Source organism: Psammomys obesus, unplaced genomic scaffold (genome assembly GCF_907164565.1).
Source record: "Psammomys obesus unplaced genomic scaffold, mPsaObe1.curated_primary_1811, whole genome shotgun sequence".
NCBI lineage: Eukaryota > Metazoa > Chordata > Mammalia > Rodentia > Muridae > Psammomys > Psammomys obesus.
In genome coordinates, this window is record NW_026591711.1 from 5,584,853 (window position 1) to 5,603,809 (window position 18,957).

The 18,957-nt window shown below is 43.3% G+C and overlaps 2 protein-coding genes across 2 annotated transcripts in view; one reads left to right on the top strand and one right to left on the bottom strand.

The window, feature by feature from the left end:
* Positions 1 to 896: 896 nt before the first annotated feature.
* Fkbp14 (FKBP prolyl isomerase 14) lies at positions 897 to 14,176 on the bottom strand. Its single transcript, XM_055611907.1, has 4 exons — positions 13,848 to 14,176; positions 9,994 to 10,145; positions 7,248 to 7,375; positions 897 to 3,270 (listed from the first exon to the last, which is right to left on the bottom strand). Exons 1-4 carry the CDS (start codon positions 14,042 to 14,044, stop codon positions 3,112 to 3,114), a joined length of 636 nt encoding a protein of 211 aa, XP_055467882.1. The 5' UTR covers positions 14,045 to 14,176; the 3' UTR covers positions 897 to 3,111.
* A 1,819-nt stretch (positions 14,177 to 15,995) lies between these two features.
* The window catches only part of Plekha8 (pleckstrin homology domain containing A8), a 30,346-nt gene continuing 27,384 nt past the window's right edge, over positions 15,996 to 18,957 (top strand). Inside the window, exon 1 of the mRNA XM_055611819.1 lies at positions 15,996 to 16,257. Coding sequence (XP_055467794.1) covers positions 16,218 to 16,257 — 40 coding nt within the window. The 5' untranslated portion in view covers positions 15,996 to 16,217. The remainder of the gene's footprint in view (positions 16,258 to 18,957) is intronic.

The following is an 18,957-nucleotide window of genomic DNA, read 5'->3' on the forward strand; positions in this document are numbered from 1 at the left end:
AAATCATTGTTTCTTGTTATTTGTGCAAACCTAGCATTCCGTGTAACCACAGAAGGCATTTGATGACACTAATTTCCTCAATAGGCAGAAATCATGTCCACCTGCTACACATATGTAAGTACCAAATGTAAACAACAGTGATCACATTCACCCTCCTGTGTTCCCCTGCTCATAAGCCCTGTGTGAAATTCACCATCAGCCACTGTCCTTAATGCTGCAGATTTTATGCTAACTGGAAGCAACAGCTTTCCGGACAAACCACAACAGAGCAGGTGCTTAGAGACAGACCATGTCACTCTGTCCATCTCCCCCTACTGCCCTTCTTTTGCAGTCTGTCAAGAAACTTAGGATAAAATTTGAGAGGAACTACAGGTGTAGGTCATGGCTCAGCATGCAAAAGGCTCAATCCTCAGCATGCACAAAAAGGGAGGGAGGGAGGAAGTGGCAAAGCTGCTTTGATATTGTTTCCCTGAACACACACACACACACACACACACACACACACACTCCCTGAACACACACACACACACACACACACACACACACACACACACACACACAATCAGGGTTGAAGGGATAAATAAAGGTAAAGCACCTGCCTTGAGCATCTGGGGAATAAAGTTCAGCACACCAGAATCACATTAAAAAAAAAAAGCCAGTGGGCAAAGTGGCTTACCTATAACCCCACTGCATGGGAAGCAGAAACCCCTGGAGCAAGCTTCTAGCCAAAATGAAGAGCTCCAGGCTCAGCAAGACCCTGCCTCCATGTATTAGATGGAAAAATCCAGGGAAAAAATATACCTTCACACACATCTGTGCCCCCACATATGTGAATATACACACACTAACACCACACACATACATATGCAAAACATTTTTCACAAAATTATTTCCCAAATAAACTTTATTTTCAGAGTATCACAATAGACATAGAAATTTAAATATGTCACATAGAGCAGTTCTGAGTCAATTACACACATGTGAAGTCACAGTTGGTGTTTGATTATTCCCACTAATGGGAAGGTGCAAAGGTATTGCTATACAGGCAGATGGCTTAAATAACCATTATCTATGGGTATGTCTTCCTTTCATATTTCTGTTTGAAGGTTTAGCTGAGAACAGATACAAATTCATTTAATTGAATAATCAAGATTCTTTTTCCTTCCTTGCTCCAGCACAGATGATGGTAGCAGCCTTGGTGCAAAACAGCCTTCGAGACACACCACTGTCCTCCCGAGACAGGCCTTCTTACAACCTCCCCAGGTTCAGAGAAATGCCAGTGGTGACAGCTGTTTTATAGTTAGACCCAGCATCTTCAAGAACAGGTTTTAGAGTATATTCTTCCCACTAACATGTTTTGGTGAGGAAAATGTCAATTAGTGAAGCAATCTAATTTCTACAAACAAAAAGAGGTGACAGGAATGAGTGAACTAAAACCTGGCCCCTCTCACTGGTCACTGGGAGGGAGACTGAGGCGATTCAAAGCAAATGGGAAGATTATTCTATGAAAACACAGACCTTCTTGAATCCTAAGGAGAGCTGTGATCAGCCATGAAGAGGCAGGAACTGTCCATAGAGGTAAAGATCCCAAGGGAAATGGGGCCCAACAGATTCAAGCAAACGCCCTGCTTCTTCATTAGTGGAAAAGTGAAAGACTGACCTCAGGGAACAAAGATGCTTCCACAGCTTAACCACCAACACTGGGCTCATCAGTCAATCTCTTACAGCACTTCTCATCTATAAGGAAGTACCATAAGCTGTTTCCCATGGCTGTCAGAACACTGCCAGTCAGGCAAAGTACACTTGATACATTTTATAAAGTATGAGAAACTATTCCTAACAAAATAATTTTTAGAAGCCAATTTGAGATAAAATGATAAAAGTCAATTTTCAAACTCAGGATTAGTTGTGAGAATAGTTGTTATTGGTCAGCCTCATTTTTGATGAGTCAGAAACGGGAAAAGTCCAGTTGACATACTAAATTCTCTCATGATTCAGTGTTATTGCAAAGTAATACACTAGCTGTAAACATTACTTATTGAAGAAACAGAAGCCTAAACCTGATAGCCTTGAAAGTAAACATTGACTATAAATACAACTCTCTGCCATGCCTACCATAGTTTTGATTACAAGGAAGCATTGAATGCAAGGAAGCGACCACATAAATTATTTATCTGACTCATCTTAATAAGTCATTAGCCACTAGGAAGTCTCTGCAGAATGTTTCAATGCACACCTATTCATGAGCTTGCAACTCCATTGTTTACCCCACACTGCAAATCTCCACAGTGAGGCCAAAGTTGTTATGGAATAAAGCCTACCGTATGTTTCGTGCCCCCAAGCAGAGACTGCAAGGCAGTAAAGAAAAAACTACTTCACTGCAAGGTGAAGACAGCAGAGGCATTTGAGTGTGTGAATAACTTGACTTTGAGAAAACAGAGGGAGGCAGAGTACAGGGTACTGATTTGTGCAACTGTGTTCATCTGCTGTTGCAACATGTTCCACTAAAAGGAAGCCAGCAAGACAAGCTTCTGTGTGAACATGGAAAAGGCCCAGAAGTCCTCTACTCAAAGACAACTGTTTCTTCCCAATAACTTATCAGGAAGATACAGATATTTACAAAGTCTCTGTGTTTCTTTAAATAATAGAAAATTATATAAAACTAAAAACAAACAAAGCAAAGCAAACACTTTGTTTAAAGGTGCCACCTTCAAAAAAAAAAAAAGAAAAATAAGATTTGTTTAAAGGTGCCACCTTCAAAAAAAAAAGAAAAATAAGAAAGAGAAAGAAAGAAAGAAAGAAAGAAAGAAAGAAAGAAGGAAGGAAGGAAGGAAGGAAGGAAGGAAGGAAGGAAGGAAGGAAGGAAAGAAAGAAAGAAAGAAAGAAAGAAAGAAAGAAAGAAAGAAAGAAAGAAATGCCTTCTTCCCCTTAGGGAGGCAGAGGCAGGCAGATCTCTGTGAGTTCAAGGCCAGCCTGGTCTACAAAGCCAGTCCAGGACATCCAAGGCTACACAGAGAAACTCCGTCTCAAAAAACCAAAGTGAAAGAAGAAAAAAAAAAAAAGATGCCACCTTCCCTTTAGACAAATGTGTATAACATGGCAGGTGCTTCCCTACAATTCATCATGCACATATACAAATTCTCTGGCAGATATAAATCCATCTTTGTCTTCATCTTCTTTATCAAAAATATCCTCCACCAAAGAATCATGATGACTTTCATTCACCACTGCACTGTGCTTCTCAAACTCCTTCTTTAAATACATTTTAACCTACAAAATAACAGCTCATGTTAGTACCCGACTCTCATTATTGCAATGATACAGAGCAAGTACAAAATAACCCGTGACCAGTTCCTAAAGAAGTAAAACAAACTTTTGCTTTATGGCTATGTTGGAGACAGCAAACATAATGCAAATATAATGTACCAAAAATAATGCTTATATCATATACACATATATAATCTTTGCTTAAAATATAAGGTTTTTATTAAAACCTATTCCTGCCTTTTTAAAAAAGTGTGTGTTTGTGTGCAGGCATGTGTGTGTATGTGCATTGTGTGTGTATGTATGTGTGTGTTTCTATGTAGAGACCAGTGTTTGACACTGGGTATCTCCTTCATCACTCTTCCCTTGTTTGATATGCCATCTCTCACTGAACCTGTGAACTGATTGCCACCCTGGCTGGCTAACAAGGAGGATGCAGAGCGCTCCCTGTCTCCACCTCTCCAGTGCTGGGACTCTGGCATGCACTATCACACTCTGCTTTTTGCATGAACTGGGGATCCCAGTTCACGTCCTCATGCTTGCATGGCAAACACTGAACACACAGAGCCATCTCCCCAGCCTGTTTGCTTCTTTTAAGCTGGATTCACTTTTATTCTTATAATTCTACACTAAGAAGCCCACATTTAATTTGAGACTCTGTTGTTCACAGCCCTTTTAAATTTGCTTCTTTGTGCAGGGCTGTGTGTGTGTGTGTGTGTGTGTGTGTGTGTGTTTATTCATGTATCTGGAAGCTAGAAGTCGACCTCAGATGCAATTCCTTATAGCCTTGTTTTCTGAGACACAGTCTCTCACTTGGAACTTGTTGAATAGGTCATTTTGACTGACTGGCAATCTCCAGGAATCTGCCTGTCACCACTTGCCAGCTCTGATCACACATACACACACACACACTTCCACACCCAGCTTTTTTCCCACCTCGGGTTCTGGGTCTGGAACTTGGGCCATCAAGCTTGAATGACAAGCACTCCACCGACAGCCCTCTCCTCAGCTCCCACTTACACGCATTTTTAATTTCTAGATTATACACCAATATTCTCTGACTCAAAAATGCATTTACTACTATTCTTCAAGTGTGAAAAGGGTTTCTTTATTATCTCAACATGGTGCAGTGAGTCCCGTTGCCACAGCACCGTGTGTGACGTACAAGTAAAGCATTAGTGGCCACCATGCTCGGACAGAGCTGCTTGCTGCAGGATGCCTATAGAATATGTAGCCATCCAGTCACTGAAGTACAATGAAGGGTGCAAAGGAGAGGAAAGAAACAGTCAGTGTTATGAAATTCAAGTTTATTTTGGTGTTTTATTCAATCAGGTTTTCAAATTGCTTGTCATCCTGATTTAATGAAAAATAAAAATGTAGGATTAAAAAAAGTGTTTGGGCAGCATTTTAAAGTGTTGAGAGGACTAATGTAACTTTTAAAATGTTTAAGTATACCATACATATTCCGTTTTTCTGCTAGGTTTGGCTAATATTTTCATAGCATTATACTGAAACCACTAAATAAAAATACAATTTAAAGAAATTATTAGCATCATAAAGCTTCCAGGAGTTCGGGAGATTTGAGTTTTTTTTTTTTTTTTTTTTAAATCTTACTTGAAAGTTTAACTTATAGAAGAGGAAAATTATTTTTTTAAGATTTATTTTTTATTTTATGAGAGTTTGCCTGCAGGTTTGTAGGCATATCATGTGCATGCCTGGTGCCCACAGAGGTCAAAGAAAAAAAAAAAAAAACACATCAGGCATCAGATCAGTTGGAACTTGAGTTACAGAGAGGTGTAAGCCATGTAGGTGCCAGGAATCAAACTTGGGTCCTCTAGAAGAGCAGCCAGGGCTCTTAACCACTGCACCACCTCTCCAGCCCCAAGAGGAACATTCTTATGAACTTATTTTTTTCTTTTATGTGTATGTATTATTTTTTGGACATGCAATGATCAAAAAAAAAAACTTAAATAAATTATGCTATGTTTCCTGGCTTACACTAATGCTTTAATTCACTTTGCTGAAACTAAGAGGTAAATGTGTAATAAAAAATACTATACTGCCAAGCATGATAGTGCATGGCTTTGATGCCAGCAGAAGCTGGCAGATCTCTGAGTTTGAAGCCAGCCTGGTCTACATAGTGAGTTTAGGTCAGCCAGGGATACAAAGAGAAACTGTTTTGTCTCATAAAGCAACAAAACAAAACAAAAACAAAAATTATTATAGAAGCCAAAAGCTAATAGTTTTAAAACATACATATTATATAATATCTACAGGGCACAAGGCTACACTCTGCAGGGACCACCTTGCTCCACGAAGGGGCAGCAACGCCCTGGAACAAAGTTCTGAAAGAAGGAGGCACCGTGAAGGCAGCGCATCCCTCCTCGCCAGCAGAATCCACTGACTCAGCACATACGAAAATTCATTCTGAAAGCCACAGCCACTTGAGACTACTCCAGATTTCTCTACTTTTGAACCCCCAAAACATGAGTGTAGATGCCTCGAATCTATGTTTTTCTGAACCTATCACAGAACCTCTTGTAGCAAGTCAAGTACTGACAAGAGCTTAAGTTCCGAATGCCTGCGTAACAGTTGTAAAAAATATTTTGTCACTTCCAGTATTCTCCCAAGAGAGCTTATAAATGTTTCTGGCTTTTCTTCAATAGACCTTTCTCCAAAATTCACTGCAAATAACCAGAGCTTTGCCAAAGTGCCTGGCCAGGGAACACAGCTCTCTCTGATGGAATAAATAAGCAAATAGAGTCCAGTCAGCAGCGTGGCCTACAGAGTGGCCACTGGGTCAAGTTGGTCCTCAGCCCACTTGGCTCAGCAGCTCATACTGCCTGCTCCTGCCGGAGTCCAAACAAAGCTGTGCACGTGAAGGATGGCTGCTTTTGATACATTGGTTTCATCACATTTTCTTTTCTAGGAAGAGTCAGAATTCTAGACATTCATCCTAAAATAAGAGTATAGTCTCCATTTTCATTTAAACCCATGTCTACAAGTAGAAAGAACTGTGTACCTGGTGTACATATGCCATACCAAGAGAGCCTAATCAGGACCCTATGAACTTAGAGTGAAACTCACCAACATTAAAAATGCCTGGGCATCCACATGGCCATGGCAGACTGGGGCACAGTAAGAACTGCAGGGCTTGTCTCTACCTCTTCCTCTTTCTCCACAAAAGCCAGTGGTGGCTGTGAAGGCTTGAGGCATGGAGGAGCCCTCTTCCTTCCTTCCACCCCAAACGTCATGGCTTCAGACTGAGGAAAGTCCCTCTGGGGAAGATCCAGAAAGTCCTCTTCCTGGGGCTGACTTCAACAAAGCTGGTCATGTAAACTGCTTATTGGAATGTACTATGACACACACTCAACAGTCTGCCATTTTAAACAGAAACTGTCCTCCTCATGAGAAACTTCTCAGGACCTACATGCTTCTCAAACAGTCATAACTCTCATGAAAACATGAAACTTCCTCAGATCTGAAGGGGAAGATGAGACACATGAAGCCTAGGTGAGAAGGGAGACGCAAGAGACTGAACACGCTTTCTCAGTCAATACAGTTCTCCCCTAAGCAGCGATTTCCTACAAAAAAAAAATTAAAAGGCAACTTTCAAAGCACTTTAGAAAAAGCTGTAAATATTTTTCCCTAAATAAAATATTTTAATTTTCCCTAAATAAAAATAAATTTTCCTTATTACTTATTTATTCTTTGATAACTTTGTATAGTATATTTGATCACATTCTTTTCCAACAATTTCATGTTCTTTCTCTCTCTTAAAAATGAAGAAAAAAGCCACTAAAAACCATGGGGCCTGATTTGTACTGGCCACTACTCCTGAGCACAGGGCCTGCCCTGGCCTGTGGTTGACATACCCAGTGTCACTCCACTGAAGAAAACTCATTTTCCTTCACCCAGGAGCTAAAAAGGTGGCCTTAAAGGAAATGAAAAAGGAAGAGAGTGGAGGCGGATGGCAGGCCCACCTCATGTTTGGAGAGTCTCCAGTCGTCATTGAGATCCATTTCTTGAAATGACTCATGGGACCGTGGGCCATTTCGAATTTCCAGGAGGTCAACGTTGAATATCAGTGTGCTCTCTGGGGGGATTTTACCTGAGATGAGGAGATGGGGAAATTTTTATTCAGAAGATATAAAATTATTCATAACAAATATAACCAAATCACAAATAAAATCAAATACAGAAACAGACATTTTAACTACATGAAATGAAGAGGTTCTCTCTGATTGTCAAGGTGGTAGAAATCACTTATACTATAATGACACTTTAGTCAGGGAAGAAAAGCAGAACAAAAGAAGAAATCACCTACACTGGCAAAGCACTCTGGGGGTTAACAATGAAACGCATGCGTAGGCATTTACGAAGATGTTCCGAAAAGCCTTGATGCTAACTTTCAAATATAATTAAGGCCCTTCGTGTTTACATGTCAAGAACGACTTTTAAAGGGCTTTGAGTAATTCAGACTTAATTACATTACAAGAGATTTACTAATTTAGATCAGGAAGTCTTGACCTTCAGAAGTTGGCACCGTCTGCCACTGGGAGGCAGTATCTAACAGTGTGAGCTCGGTGGACATGTTGTGTAAGTGAAGTTCATCTCTGCCACCTCTAGGCCTCAGTTCCTTCCTGTCAGTAAAATGATTGGTAATTTTCTACCTTCGGCATCCATGTGAAGGATGAAGGGGGGAAAACCCATGCAAAAATAAAACCTTCAGGGTCATTCCTGATAAGTAGTAAGTGCCTGATATAAGTTACTGAGATATTTTCTTTTTGGGTTTTAAAAATAATAAAGAAAAATTCAAAGTTTTCAAAAACTTCGGATACTTCCTGACAAAAGGACTGTATGCATTTGTTGAGCCATTTTTTCAGAAAAGGTAAATCTAAATGTACTTCTGAAAAGGAAAATAACAATTTCTTAAGAGTTAAAAAAAAAAAACAACTGTTAAAACCTGGAGGTACAAACAAAAAAGCCTAACTAATAACCATACAAACCAAGTACAAACCTTTCTGAGAATTTTGGGCATTTATTTTTCACCTGCTTTCTCACAACTCTACTTAATATAAAGGTCGGGGCACACTAGTTAGACAAGTCTTTCCTCAGAGTCTACAAGAGGACAGAAAGTTTCTAAGAGGAAAAAACGCTCACAGTGTGAGCTAGAGCTTACCGTTGCCGGTGGAGACAGGAAAGGGGCATGCACTAGCTTGGTGGGAAAGCTGCCATCTTTCCCAGGAGGCATGCAAGCACACTCTAAAACACTACAGAATTAGTGGGAAATACGTATTAGAAGAGTTAGTTCCATGACCTCGCAGGCAACAACTGAGATTTAGATCGCTGCGTGCTATGAAGTCAAGCTGAATTAAGTACGTCACGGAGTACTACTGCTGCTGAACACGTGAAGTTGATAGCAAGAGACCAGAGACACAGGAAAGATAAAGAGGACATCTAGGCGCAGGGAAACCTTTCCTAGAGACTGGCTTTTCCTCTCTGAAAATACCGTTAGAATTGAATTTGTTTAAGAACTAAGCCTGTGGAACATGGCTTAGAGAGCTAGTCCAGCTTTGGAGTACGACATAATCATACACAGCACTTAACCTCCCTAGGAAGTGGGGGCAAGGGATCTCGATCCGGACTTTGTCAATGGCTATGCTTAGCTGGAAAATTCGGTGAGGCCTATTTATACCACATTAGAGTGATTCCCTGCCTCCTACTGATAGCTTCTTATAATTTTTTTTCTTCACTGTGTAAGTACTACATTTTCTCTATAGAGAATTTGGAAGATAGAATCAGAAATGAATGTAAGACTCAGAATCAACAGCACACAGAATATTGTATTCATTGTGATCCTCTTTCTGTGTGCACATCCTCCCTCATACCAGGAGCTGGACAGACAGAAAAATCTATTTGCTACTCTTACACCAAAGATGTAATTTTTAACTTTTGCAAATGACACTTTTAATGCATGACCTGCATCTTCTTTGGCTAACCTCCTATTATAACACACTCAATTTTGTTCTACTTGTTTTAATAACAACACAGTGGTAGACACAAACCAGTCTCTTCAGATCTGCTCAGTGGCTCAGATCAGGTTCCGGAGAAGAAACTACATCTTGGGCCAGCTGATAAGCTTCACCAAACAGCCCTTGGAGACCTGCGTGACTTTAGCTTAAGTACCCGGTGTCTGTGCCTTGGAACAAACTGGCACAAAAGCTGTGTGGACAAGCCAGCCTGCCTGTAACATGGTGAGAATTCTTTTCAATCCAAGTCAATGCATTATTTTAGAATAAACTCTTGAGCTGGGCAGTGGTGGCACACACCTTTAATCCCAGCATTTGCAAGGCAGAGTCACGCAGATATCTGAGTTAGAAGGCCAGCTTGGCTTACAGAGCAAGTTCCAGGACAGTCAGGGTTACACAGAGAACCCTGTTTTGAAAAATGAAAATAAATAACAATTTAAAAGGCTATTGAAAACTTTACAAATACACTTAAAAGCAAGAACAAAAGGACACCCAATGAGAGCTACAGTGTGGAAGACTTCCTGTATATATAGCCATACATAAAAACCATATCCAATGGCCTATATTCCAAATGTTCAAACCATCAAGACACTTTGTTAGATGGACTTCTTGCATTGTTAAAGTGAGTTGGTGGGTTCCCTTTTGAGAGAGAGGAAACATTTGGAGATGCACACCAGTGATGGTTATACAATTTTACCTTTTCCTTCTTTGCCATAGCCCAGGGCAGGAGGAATAACAAGTTTTCTCTTCTCTCCCACACACATTCCCTTCAAGCCTTGGTCCCAGCCTTTGAGAGCCTCCAGAATGCCCAGGGTAAACCAGATGGGCTGACCATTGTTATGTTTGTGACTGCCAGGAAAAAAAAAAATCCAAATTTTAGAAGTTTGCTTTGTTTTGTGAATCACTAGGAATTGAAGCCAGGGTCCCATGCATGCTAAGGTAAGCACTTTATATTAGAGATATTTTTAGTGACTTAAAAACAAAGATCACTGCTGTGCTTCATTTTTTCCCCACCCTTTAGTGGTTAAGCTTATGAAGTTAGAAATTAAAGAAAAGAACAAATTTTGGTATTAATTCAATTTTATTGTTTTATTATTTTTTTTAAATCTTCTTTATATTACAGTTTATTCACTTTGTATCTTACCTGTAGCACTCTCCCCCATCCCCTCCTAATCTCACCCTTCCTCCCTCTACTTCTCTTATGCCCCTCCCCCAGTCCAATGATAGAGGAGGTCTTCTTCCCCTTCCATCTGACCCTAGTCTATCATGTCTCATCAGGAGTGGCTTCTTTATCTTCCTCTATGGACTGGTAAAACTGCTCCCCCCCTCAGGTAGACGTGATCAAAGAGCCAGCCCATGAGTTCATGTCAATGTCAGAGATGGTCTCTGTTCTTATTATTGGGGAACCCTCTTGGACACTGAGATTCCATGGGCTCCTTCTGTTCAGGGGTTCTAAGTTATCTCCATGCATGGTCCTTGTTCGGAGTATCAGTCTCAGAAAAGACTCTCATGCCCAGACTTTTTGGTTCTGTTGCTCTCCTTCTGGAGTTCCAGGTCTTTCTATCTCCCCCTTCTTTCGTAAGGTTCCCTAAATTCTGCCCAAAGTTTAGCTATGAATATCAGCATATGTCCTGATACCCTGATGGGAGAACAATTCTTGAATTGGAAACACACACACACAGTTCACTTTTCTAACCACTTTTTTTTTTTTTTAAGATTTCTTTATTCATCACTTATACAGTATTCTGCCTGCATGTACACCTGCAGTCCAGAAGATGGCACCAGATCTTATAGATGGTTTCGAGCCATTATATGGTTGCTGGGAATTGAACTCATGACCTTTAGAAGAGCAGCCAGTGTTCTTAACCTCTGAGCCATCTCTCCAGCCCCTGACCACTTTTATGAAAAATTCATAAATTGAGTCAGCTTAAGGAAGTCAGAGAGAATAGTAATTAATCTGAACATGTATTTTAAAGCAAGTACTATTGCAAATTTGTCTTTAACTCCAGTGACAATCCTATCATTGATTGGTATTCTCGGAAAATTGTTCCCAGCATTTGATCCTCCATCCTTTAAGCCACAAGGAGCTCAAATCCACAGTAGTTGCACATAATCGTTTTTATACATTAAACCATCTTTAGATTATACATACTATGATATAAATGCTATATAAATGGTTGTTATGCTGGAGAATGACAACATAAAGTCTCCATATGTTCAATACCTATACATATATACACCTATATATATTTTTAATATTTTGGATCTATAGTTGATTTGAATTGAGGCATAGAACCTGCTGAAAGAGGGCCCGCTATTCCAGTACTAGCCTTTGTACAGAGAAAATGGATGCTAACTTTACTAGTACTTGACTTCAGATATACATAACCCCTAAGTTCAAGGTCTTAATGGCAAAGTCATACTTTCCCAAAGGCAACAGACCAAGAAAAACCTCAGGGAATGTCTTGAGTTGGAGAAGGAAGATAAAAGGCTAGAAGTATTGCTGACACCTGAAGGTCCATTTGCATCCAGACATAGAGACAAGAGTATCTTACTTCCTGCCTTTGTGATTTGCAGTTTACTGATGGTTTTGATGCATGGAAAAGTGTGCTTTTCACCCTAAGTCTCCACTTACCCTAGACCCTCTCCAAAGATCTACTATGGGGGTACTCAGAAAATCCTGGAGAGGCAGCCCCTCAATTTCTGGAGAGGAAAGAACAGTCTAGGCATCCAGGCATCCTGTAAAACAAGCATAGTTCAACTACTGGAGAGCTGAGGATTCCTAGGCAGTTCATTCCTTTCAGTATGGAAGGTGTCCTATTTCAGGATAACTCTTAGATGTGAATAGAGCATCCTTGTACTAAGTTTATGGGTACCATAGTTACAAAATCTGGACAAACAGCATTTTGTTGTTGTTGTTTTGTTTTGTTTTTCAAGACAGGGTTTCTTGTGTAGCCGTAGCTGACCTCAAACTCAGGGATCTGCCTGCCTCTGACTCTCAGTGCTGAGATTAAATGTGTGCACCACTACTGCCCAGGCATTCCTTCTTCTTTTACTGCATGGTCCCTCATAATCATGAGGCAAAAAGAACAGAGAAGCAGCAATCATTCCCACTAACTACATTCTGGCCACATTTCTTATTACAACTAAACTAGTCACAGTATAGATGATGCCTCTGGCCACACAAAACACGCTTTGCAAACTTATTTAACGATATTTCTTCATTATCATTATATCCACTTAGCCAGGCCTAAGACTACATGAAAGCTGGATGAGAACAGTCCCTTCACCAAGTACCAGAACATCAGCAGTACACTGCTACAAAATATCTGCACAAGCTTTTGGCCCTGAGATAGAAAAGAACTTAGGCTAGATATGGAGGTGATCAGTCTGAAAGTAAGGCTGTAACTGAAATTTTCAAGCGCAATGTCACAGTCGTGGTTACTATCTACCATGCACTGGCCTTACTGAGAAGAACAAAGCTACGACAGACTATTTTTGGAAGCTTTTACCAGAGCAAACACTAGAGAGGACTACCATTCATTACCCTCAAGCCTCACAGAAGACCATGTCTCACAGCAGTTTATTAAAACGAAACAAATCTAAGGCTCTAAGATGAGCTCAAGCTTCAGGCTATCATCCCCTCATTGGCAAGTCCTCCTCCTGCTGCTCTGCCTTGATAATTTCTGCTCATCACTTCCAAGGCTATTGTGTTATAAACTCTTTTTTTATCACCCGCCTGCAGCACAACGGGCCACAGGCTCCCTGTGCTTTGCCAGTGATCTGAACATTCTGCACTCTCCATCCATTGAGTCCTCTTCTGTCTTCCTCCTCCCTGAACATGATGTGTTTCTGGAGGACCAGAACTTGTTTTTAGTAAACTTCACATCTCCAGGTCTGAGATGTGGCTTCATAGGCTGGATGAATGAATGGACGCAGGTGGTTAGTAGGTGACTTCACCTGAACGTCCTTCCATGATGACTTATAACCACACCTACTCCATCAAGGCTGGCTTTGTAGAAGAAAGGAATGGCTTCTGAACTCACCATCCTGTACTTCGACCAAAACAGCACCTGCCAGAAAGGTAACCGGGTCAACGGTACAGCATCTGTGTATCTTCTAGAAGCAGGCAAACAGGTGATTGTGCATTTTGCTCTTGAAGCAAAATGACAGACACATTTTAATATGTCTTATGCCCAATTAAAAGTGAAATCCGATGTTTTATTTAAGGTATGGAGTTTAAGATAGAAAATTCTGTTTGGGCTTTTCTACTTACTGCTTAATTATAATTTAAGCATTTCTGTAAAACTTGAAATGCTCTAGATCTAATTTTATAGAGAATAGAATTATAAGGAAATTAATTTATCAAGACTACATGTGTCCATAAAGTCCTTTCAAGGCCTTATTCTGTGGAACTGGCTTTTGACAATTTTCTTTCTTCAAGGTGAAGCAGGCGTTTCAGTTTTTGTTTGTTTGTTTTGTTTTACAGCATTAGGGATGGTGTGAATGGGTGGGTCCTTCATCGGCTGCCTGTGAGGCATAATTACTTACGTGGAATGAAACAGAGAGCCGTCCTTTTCTAAATAGCCCTCGTAGTGGACCAACATCAGATCCCCTCCCTTGGTCTTCCGATGGCAGATGAACGGCTTCTGGAGAACTTCGATTTTCACTTCTGGCTCAGGGATCATAGCTCCACTCAAAGCCGTGACCCACAGTGTCAAGATCGCGTTCCACAAGAAAAACCTCATGTTACCTAAACAGAGAAAGGGTCCCCTCCTTCATAGAGTTAAAACGGTGCTGAAAGCGGACGATGGCTTCGGGCAAGTTCAGGACAACTTCACCCTCCCAGGAAGACGTGGCACTTTTACTACCAACTTTCCCACACGCCGCCAACTCACCTTAAAGAGTTAAAGCCCCATCCTTACACGATTGGCTCTGATGAGAGGGCTGCTTGGCAAGGGCGGCCTTCCACTGGCTGGCGGGGCTGTCCCTCAGGCGCCTCTCCAGCCAATGGTGCTGCAACAATGCCGAGTTTCTGTGTAGGGCTGGGCCGGGCGGCCGGATTCTGCTGCTCCGCACAGTCCTAGAGCCGGCAGATTGAGAACTTCTCCCACTTCCGGAGGGCAGCTGGGTGCAGAGCTAACAGGAAACGCCTCAGCGTGTCGGGGTGGGGAGGCTTTGCTCCTGGGAAGAACTCCAGCGGAGCCACATAAAGACCAGGTGACACTTGGGTTTTTGGAAAGACCAGACACTGGAGAGCACCTCTCTTCAAGATGCCACAAAGGCTTAGAACTACGGTTTAGTAACTTAGAACATAAACTCTAAGGACTTACAAGGATGCCTTAATGTTCACAAAGCACATTCTGGTGCAGGATGCTCACGAACTGTACGTGGTTACTTTTCCGATTTAAATGGTGTCTTTTGTTAGGGTTTCCATTCCTGGGTTAAAACATCATGACCAATAGCAACTTGGGGAGGAAAGGATTTTTGTCGATTGCACTTGCATATCACAGTCCATCATCCAGGGAAGTCAGCGCAGGAACTGAGGCAGAGGCCACGGAGGAGTGCTGCTTGCTTGCTTGCTCAGCTTGCCTTTTGATAGCACCCATGACCACCTGCCCAAAGATGGCATCATCCGCTGGTGATGGCGGAGGGCTGGGTCCTCCCACGTCAATCAATAAATAAGAAACTGCACCAGAGACTTGCCTACAGGTAAATCTTATGCCGGTTCGGAGCTCCTCTTTCCAAATGACTCTAGCTTATGTCAAGTTGCATAAAACTAGCCCAGATAATAAGATTAAAAAAAAAAAAAAAGGCTATAAGTCAGGACCCTGCTTAAGGTCACCTGGGGGAAAATAATTTGTGCTCCACGTCTAGGCTAGACCTGATTCTATTCTACAAACATCCCTGTCAATGACTGCTAATAATTCGGCACTTGAGTGACCTAAGTGTAGAGTAAATAATGGCTAAGGACGTCTCTCTTTAAAGAAGAAATGGCATTCGTGTTTGAGAATTCTACAAGGTTACCCTAATTTCAGCTGTAGTGTATTTAAGCAAGGTATGCTGCTCAGGTAAACAACCAATTAAGGTCTATATTACTTACAAAATCTGTCTACCTTACATTAACGGAGGGGCGGGGGGCACCGCCCACACTTTAGCACTTCAGCGCTTATTTCTGTGACATTAGCATTTGGGTTGTAGTGTGCTCCTTTTCAAGATTCTCCTTCTACTTAACTGGTGATCAGCACTTTTCTTGGCAACACGGATCCTGACAACAATGCATTTTCACACTTTGCTGTGCACAGACACTCCCCAGGGGACCTTGTGAAAGTGCCGATTTTCACAAGGTCTGGAAGTCAATGCCAGCGGTTCAAGACCAAGCTTCCAGTCAAGAGGCCCAACAGTCTGAATAGAGCCTCCCACGGGAGGTGCATCCGGAAACGCACCACACACTTGCCTCATCCGAAGATTCGGGGTCTCAGCGGGGATCATGCTACACTGACAACCTTGAAATAAAAAAAACTGGATCCCTGGAGACCAGAATCCGGGGGTGACCCGTTACCCGCCTCCGCATCCCAGCCCCGCCCGCCGGCCCCACGGCGCCGCGGCCAAACCCCGGCGTGGATTTGGGAGCGTGCGCACGGCGCACTGGGCATGCGCGAGCGCGCCGGGGCGGACGCTGTGGGCTCAGTGGCCGCGGTAGGGCGCCGGCGACCGCCGCCTCGGGGGCCGCGCCTCCTTCGCCTCCGTCCGACGCCCGCTGCTCCGCGTCCGCACCGACCGCGCCGGGCGCAGGCGCAGACCCCCGACCCGAAGCTGATGCTCCCGGGCTGTCGCGGCGACCCCGCCCCCGGGCCCAGGATGTGAGGCCGGCCCGGTGTCCCCGCGGCGGGCCGGGGCGGCGAGGGGCCCGCGGGCGCCATGGAGGGCGTGCTGTACAAGTGGACCAACTACCTGAGCGGTGAGTGCCGGCCTCGGAGTGTGCCCTGCGCCAGGCGGCGCCCTCCGCCGCCTCGCCGCGCGGACCGAGATTGGGGCACCGGGTGCAGCCGGCAGCCCGGGGCCGCCGCGGGGTCCACCCCAAGCTCGCGAATTGGGCGGGGGGCGGCCTCTCCTGGGCCGCAGCCCAGCTGCACGGTGCCGAGTGAGCGCCAGCAGCTGCAGCCCCAGGAATTCCGGAGTCTCCACGCACACACTCTCCCTAGGCACCTTCAGGGTCATCCCCCTGCAGACGGAGTGAGGTAGCGGGGCTCCAGCTGCGCCGCCCCGAGCCCCGGAGTGTGCGCTGGCGTTTGGCTTTTCTCTCCGAACATTTCTTTTGTTTCAGAACTCTGTCATAAGATGAATGCAGATATTAGCAACCGTGTCCTTGTCTTGCCCGGCATGGTGGCTTAAAATAGCACCCTGCCCCCTTTCTAGAGCTTGGAAGCGCTTTTCAACTATCTGGAAGTTAGAACTGTTCCTTAGCTCTGAAGATGGTTCTCAATGAGCATTGTTTTCATCCGGCCAGCCGGTATTTAATACATTATGTTATGCACAGTGATCGGTGCGTTTTTAAAGTTAGACTTTTTTTACTTTGAAAAATGGATTAACATGCGTCGTGTCAGTGGGAATGCAGAAACCAGAAGTCTTCCCAGCTAAGGCTGGAGTTTCCCCGCCCTTTGATCGGGACAAATCTGTTGTGAGGACAGATGTGTGTGGCAGGGAAGAGCTGGCTTTGAGGAAGTGGCAGCACAGGGCGGGCAGAAGCACACCTGTCGGCGTGTACCCGACGTCTCTCCAAGTGCTGCAGTGGTTAGTACCGAGCTACTTCTTTTTCCTTTAATCACTGCCAGAGGAAGTGAGGGAGGTGTTTTCTTAAGACCTGGCCTTCACTCCAAGGATCTTCAGTGATGTCAGCAGAGAGATTAGGTGCGATGCAGATAACTCAAAGCTGGGCTCCAGTTTCTTGAATGCTGGAAGCAGATTAGTGCATGCTGCTTATCCGAGAGAGGGCTTGACCCCGCCATTCTCCTTTGAGGTTATGGTTTGAGTCAACCCCCCTTGTTGTCGCCCACCCCCATCCCATCCCACCCTCACTCCCACACAACACTCTCTTTTGTCCCACTTCAATTTTCTTTCATTATTATTATTATTATTATTATTATTATTATTATTATTATTATTATTATTATTATTAAGACAGGGTTTCTCTGCATATTCCTGGGCTGGCCTGGAACTCACTTTGTATACCAGGCCAGGCTGGCCTCAGACTCAAAGATCGTCCTATCTCTTCCTCTGCTAGGGTTAAAGGCTGGGCCACCACCACAGGGCTTACCCTCTCCTTTCTGAATAGAAAGTTTTGGTAGTAAAATGCCCCCTCTCCCCACATCTTCTGTACCCTTCATTGCACCGAAAATTTTCTAGCAGTCATGCCATCTGTTTTGAGGGTGAATCCCTAAAGATGGGCATGGGAGCCACTGTCGCTTGTTCCTTTGGCTTAGGTGCCATTCGCAGTTCTGTGAAGACTGTCACATCACTGGCTACTCTTCTGGACAAGCTTAGAATTGTTGGGTCTGCGCATTTCCTTTCATTGGACAATGGTCTTACTTTGGAAGAGAATGGCTCTAGCTTAGAAAGATCACATGAGTCCTTGTTCCCTCTGCTCTCCTTTGCTTGTTGGTCTCCCACAAAGAGCTGTTGGAGAGTGAATGGTGAGCTTCAGTGGAAGTGCTGCTGCTTTTTTTTTTCCTAAGCCTTTGCTTTTACAATAATATTTTATTAGCTCTTTGAGAGTGTCACACAATTTATTTTGATCATGTGCATCCCTGTTCCCCTTTCCCAACTCCTTCCATATCCACCCTCTCCACCCTCACTCCCCACCCAACTTGAAGTCCTCCTCCTCCATCTCCTTCAGCTAGTGTTGCTCAAATACTCTTGGGAGTGTGGCCTGCCAAGGATCACACCATTAAAGATAACTGACTCTCCCTCTCCCAGCAGCTATCAAATGCCAGTAGTTCCTCAGCTAGTGCTGGGATTTCATATCACCCCTCCTACATGCTGGGGTTCTGTCTGGCTCGAGCTTGCTCCAGTCTAAGGCATGTGGTCACAATCACGGGGTGCCTACGTGCAGCTGTGCTGTTATGTCCAGAAAACACTTGTTTCCTTGATGTTATCCATCACCTCTGGATCTTACAATCTTTTCACTTATTCTTCCCCTAAGAGCCCTGGGGCTTGGGAGTAGGGTGTGATATGTGTGTTCCATTAAGGACTGAGCACTCCATTGCCTCTTATTCTTTGCACATTGGCCAGTTGAGAAATCTCTGTGTTAATTGCCATCTACAGTGATGAGAAACTTCTCTGATAAGCACTGCACTGAACTATGGGTATAGAAGTAAATCATTAGAAGTTGGTTTAATGCTCAGTCCATTAGCAGAATAACAGTATTAGGTTCTCCTTTTAAAGCTATCACTTATCTAACCATAGATTCCTGGCCCTGTAATAGTGCCAGGAATGGGTTCCATTTCATAGAGCAAACTTTAGATCCAATCTGAAAGTGGTTAATTATGTTTGTAACATTCATGCCACTGTTGTATCAGTGAGCATATCGTATCAAGCCAGTCATTATTGTAGCTTGCCATTATTGTAGGGGTCACAGCTGAGTGATATTGATGATTGCTTT

What these genes read in the sequence shown, in the direction of transcription:
- Fkbp14 (XM_055611907.1), bottom strand. Translation starts at nt 14,044, where the DNA reads ATGAGGTTTTTCTTGTGGAACGCGATCTTGACACTGTGGGTCACGGCT. An exon ending in GGCTCTCTGTTTCATTCCAC is followed by an intron (nt 10,146 to 13,847) that starts GTAAGTAATTAT and finishes TTTTCCTGGCAG; the next exon opens with TCACAAACATAACAATGGTC. An exon ending in CTATGGCAAAGAAGGAAAAG is followed by an intron (nt 7,376 to 9,993) that starts GTAAAATTGTAT and finishes TCCTCATCTCAG; the next exon opens with GTAAAATCCCCCCAGAGAGC.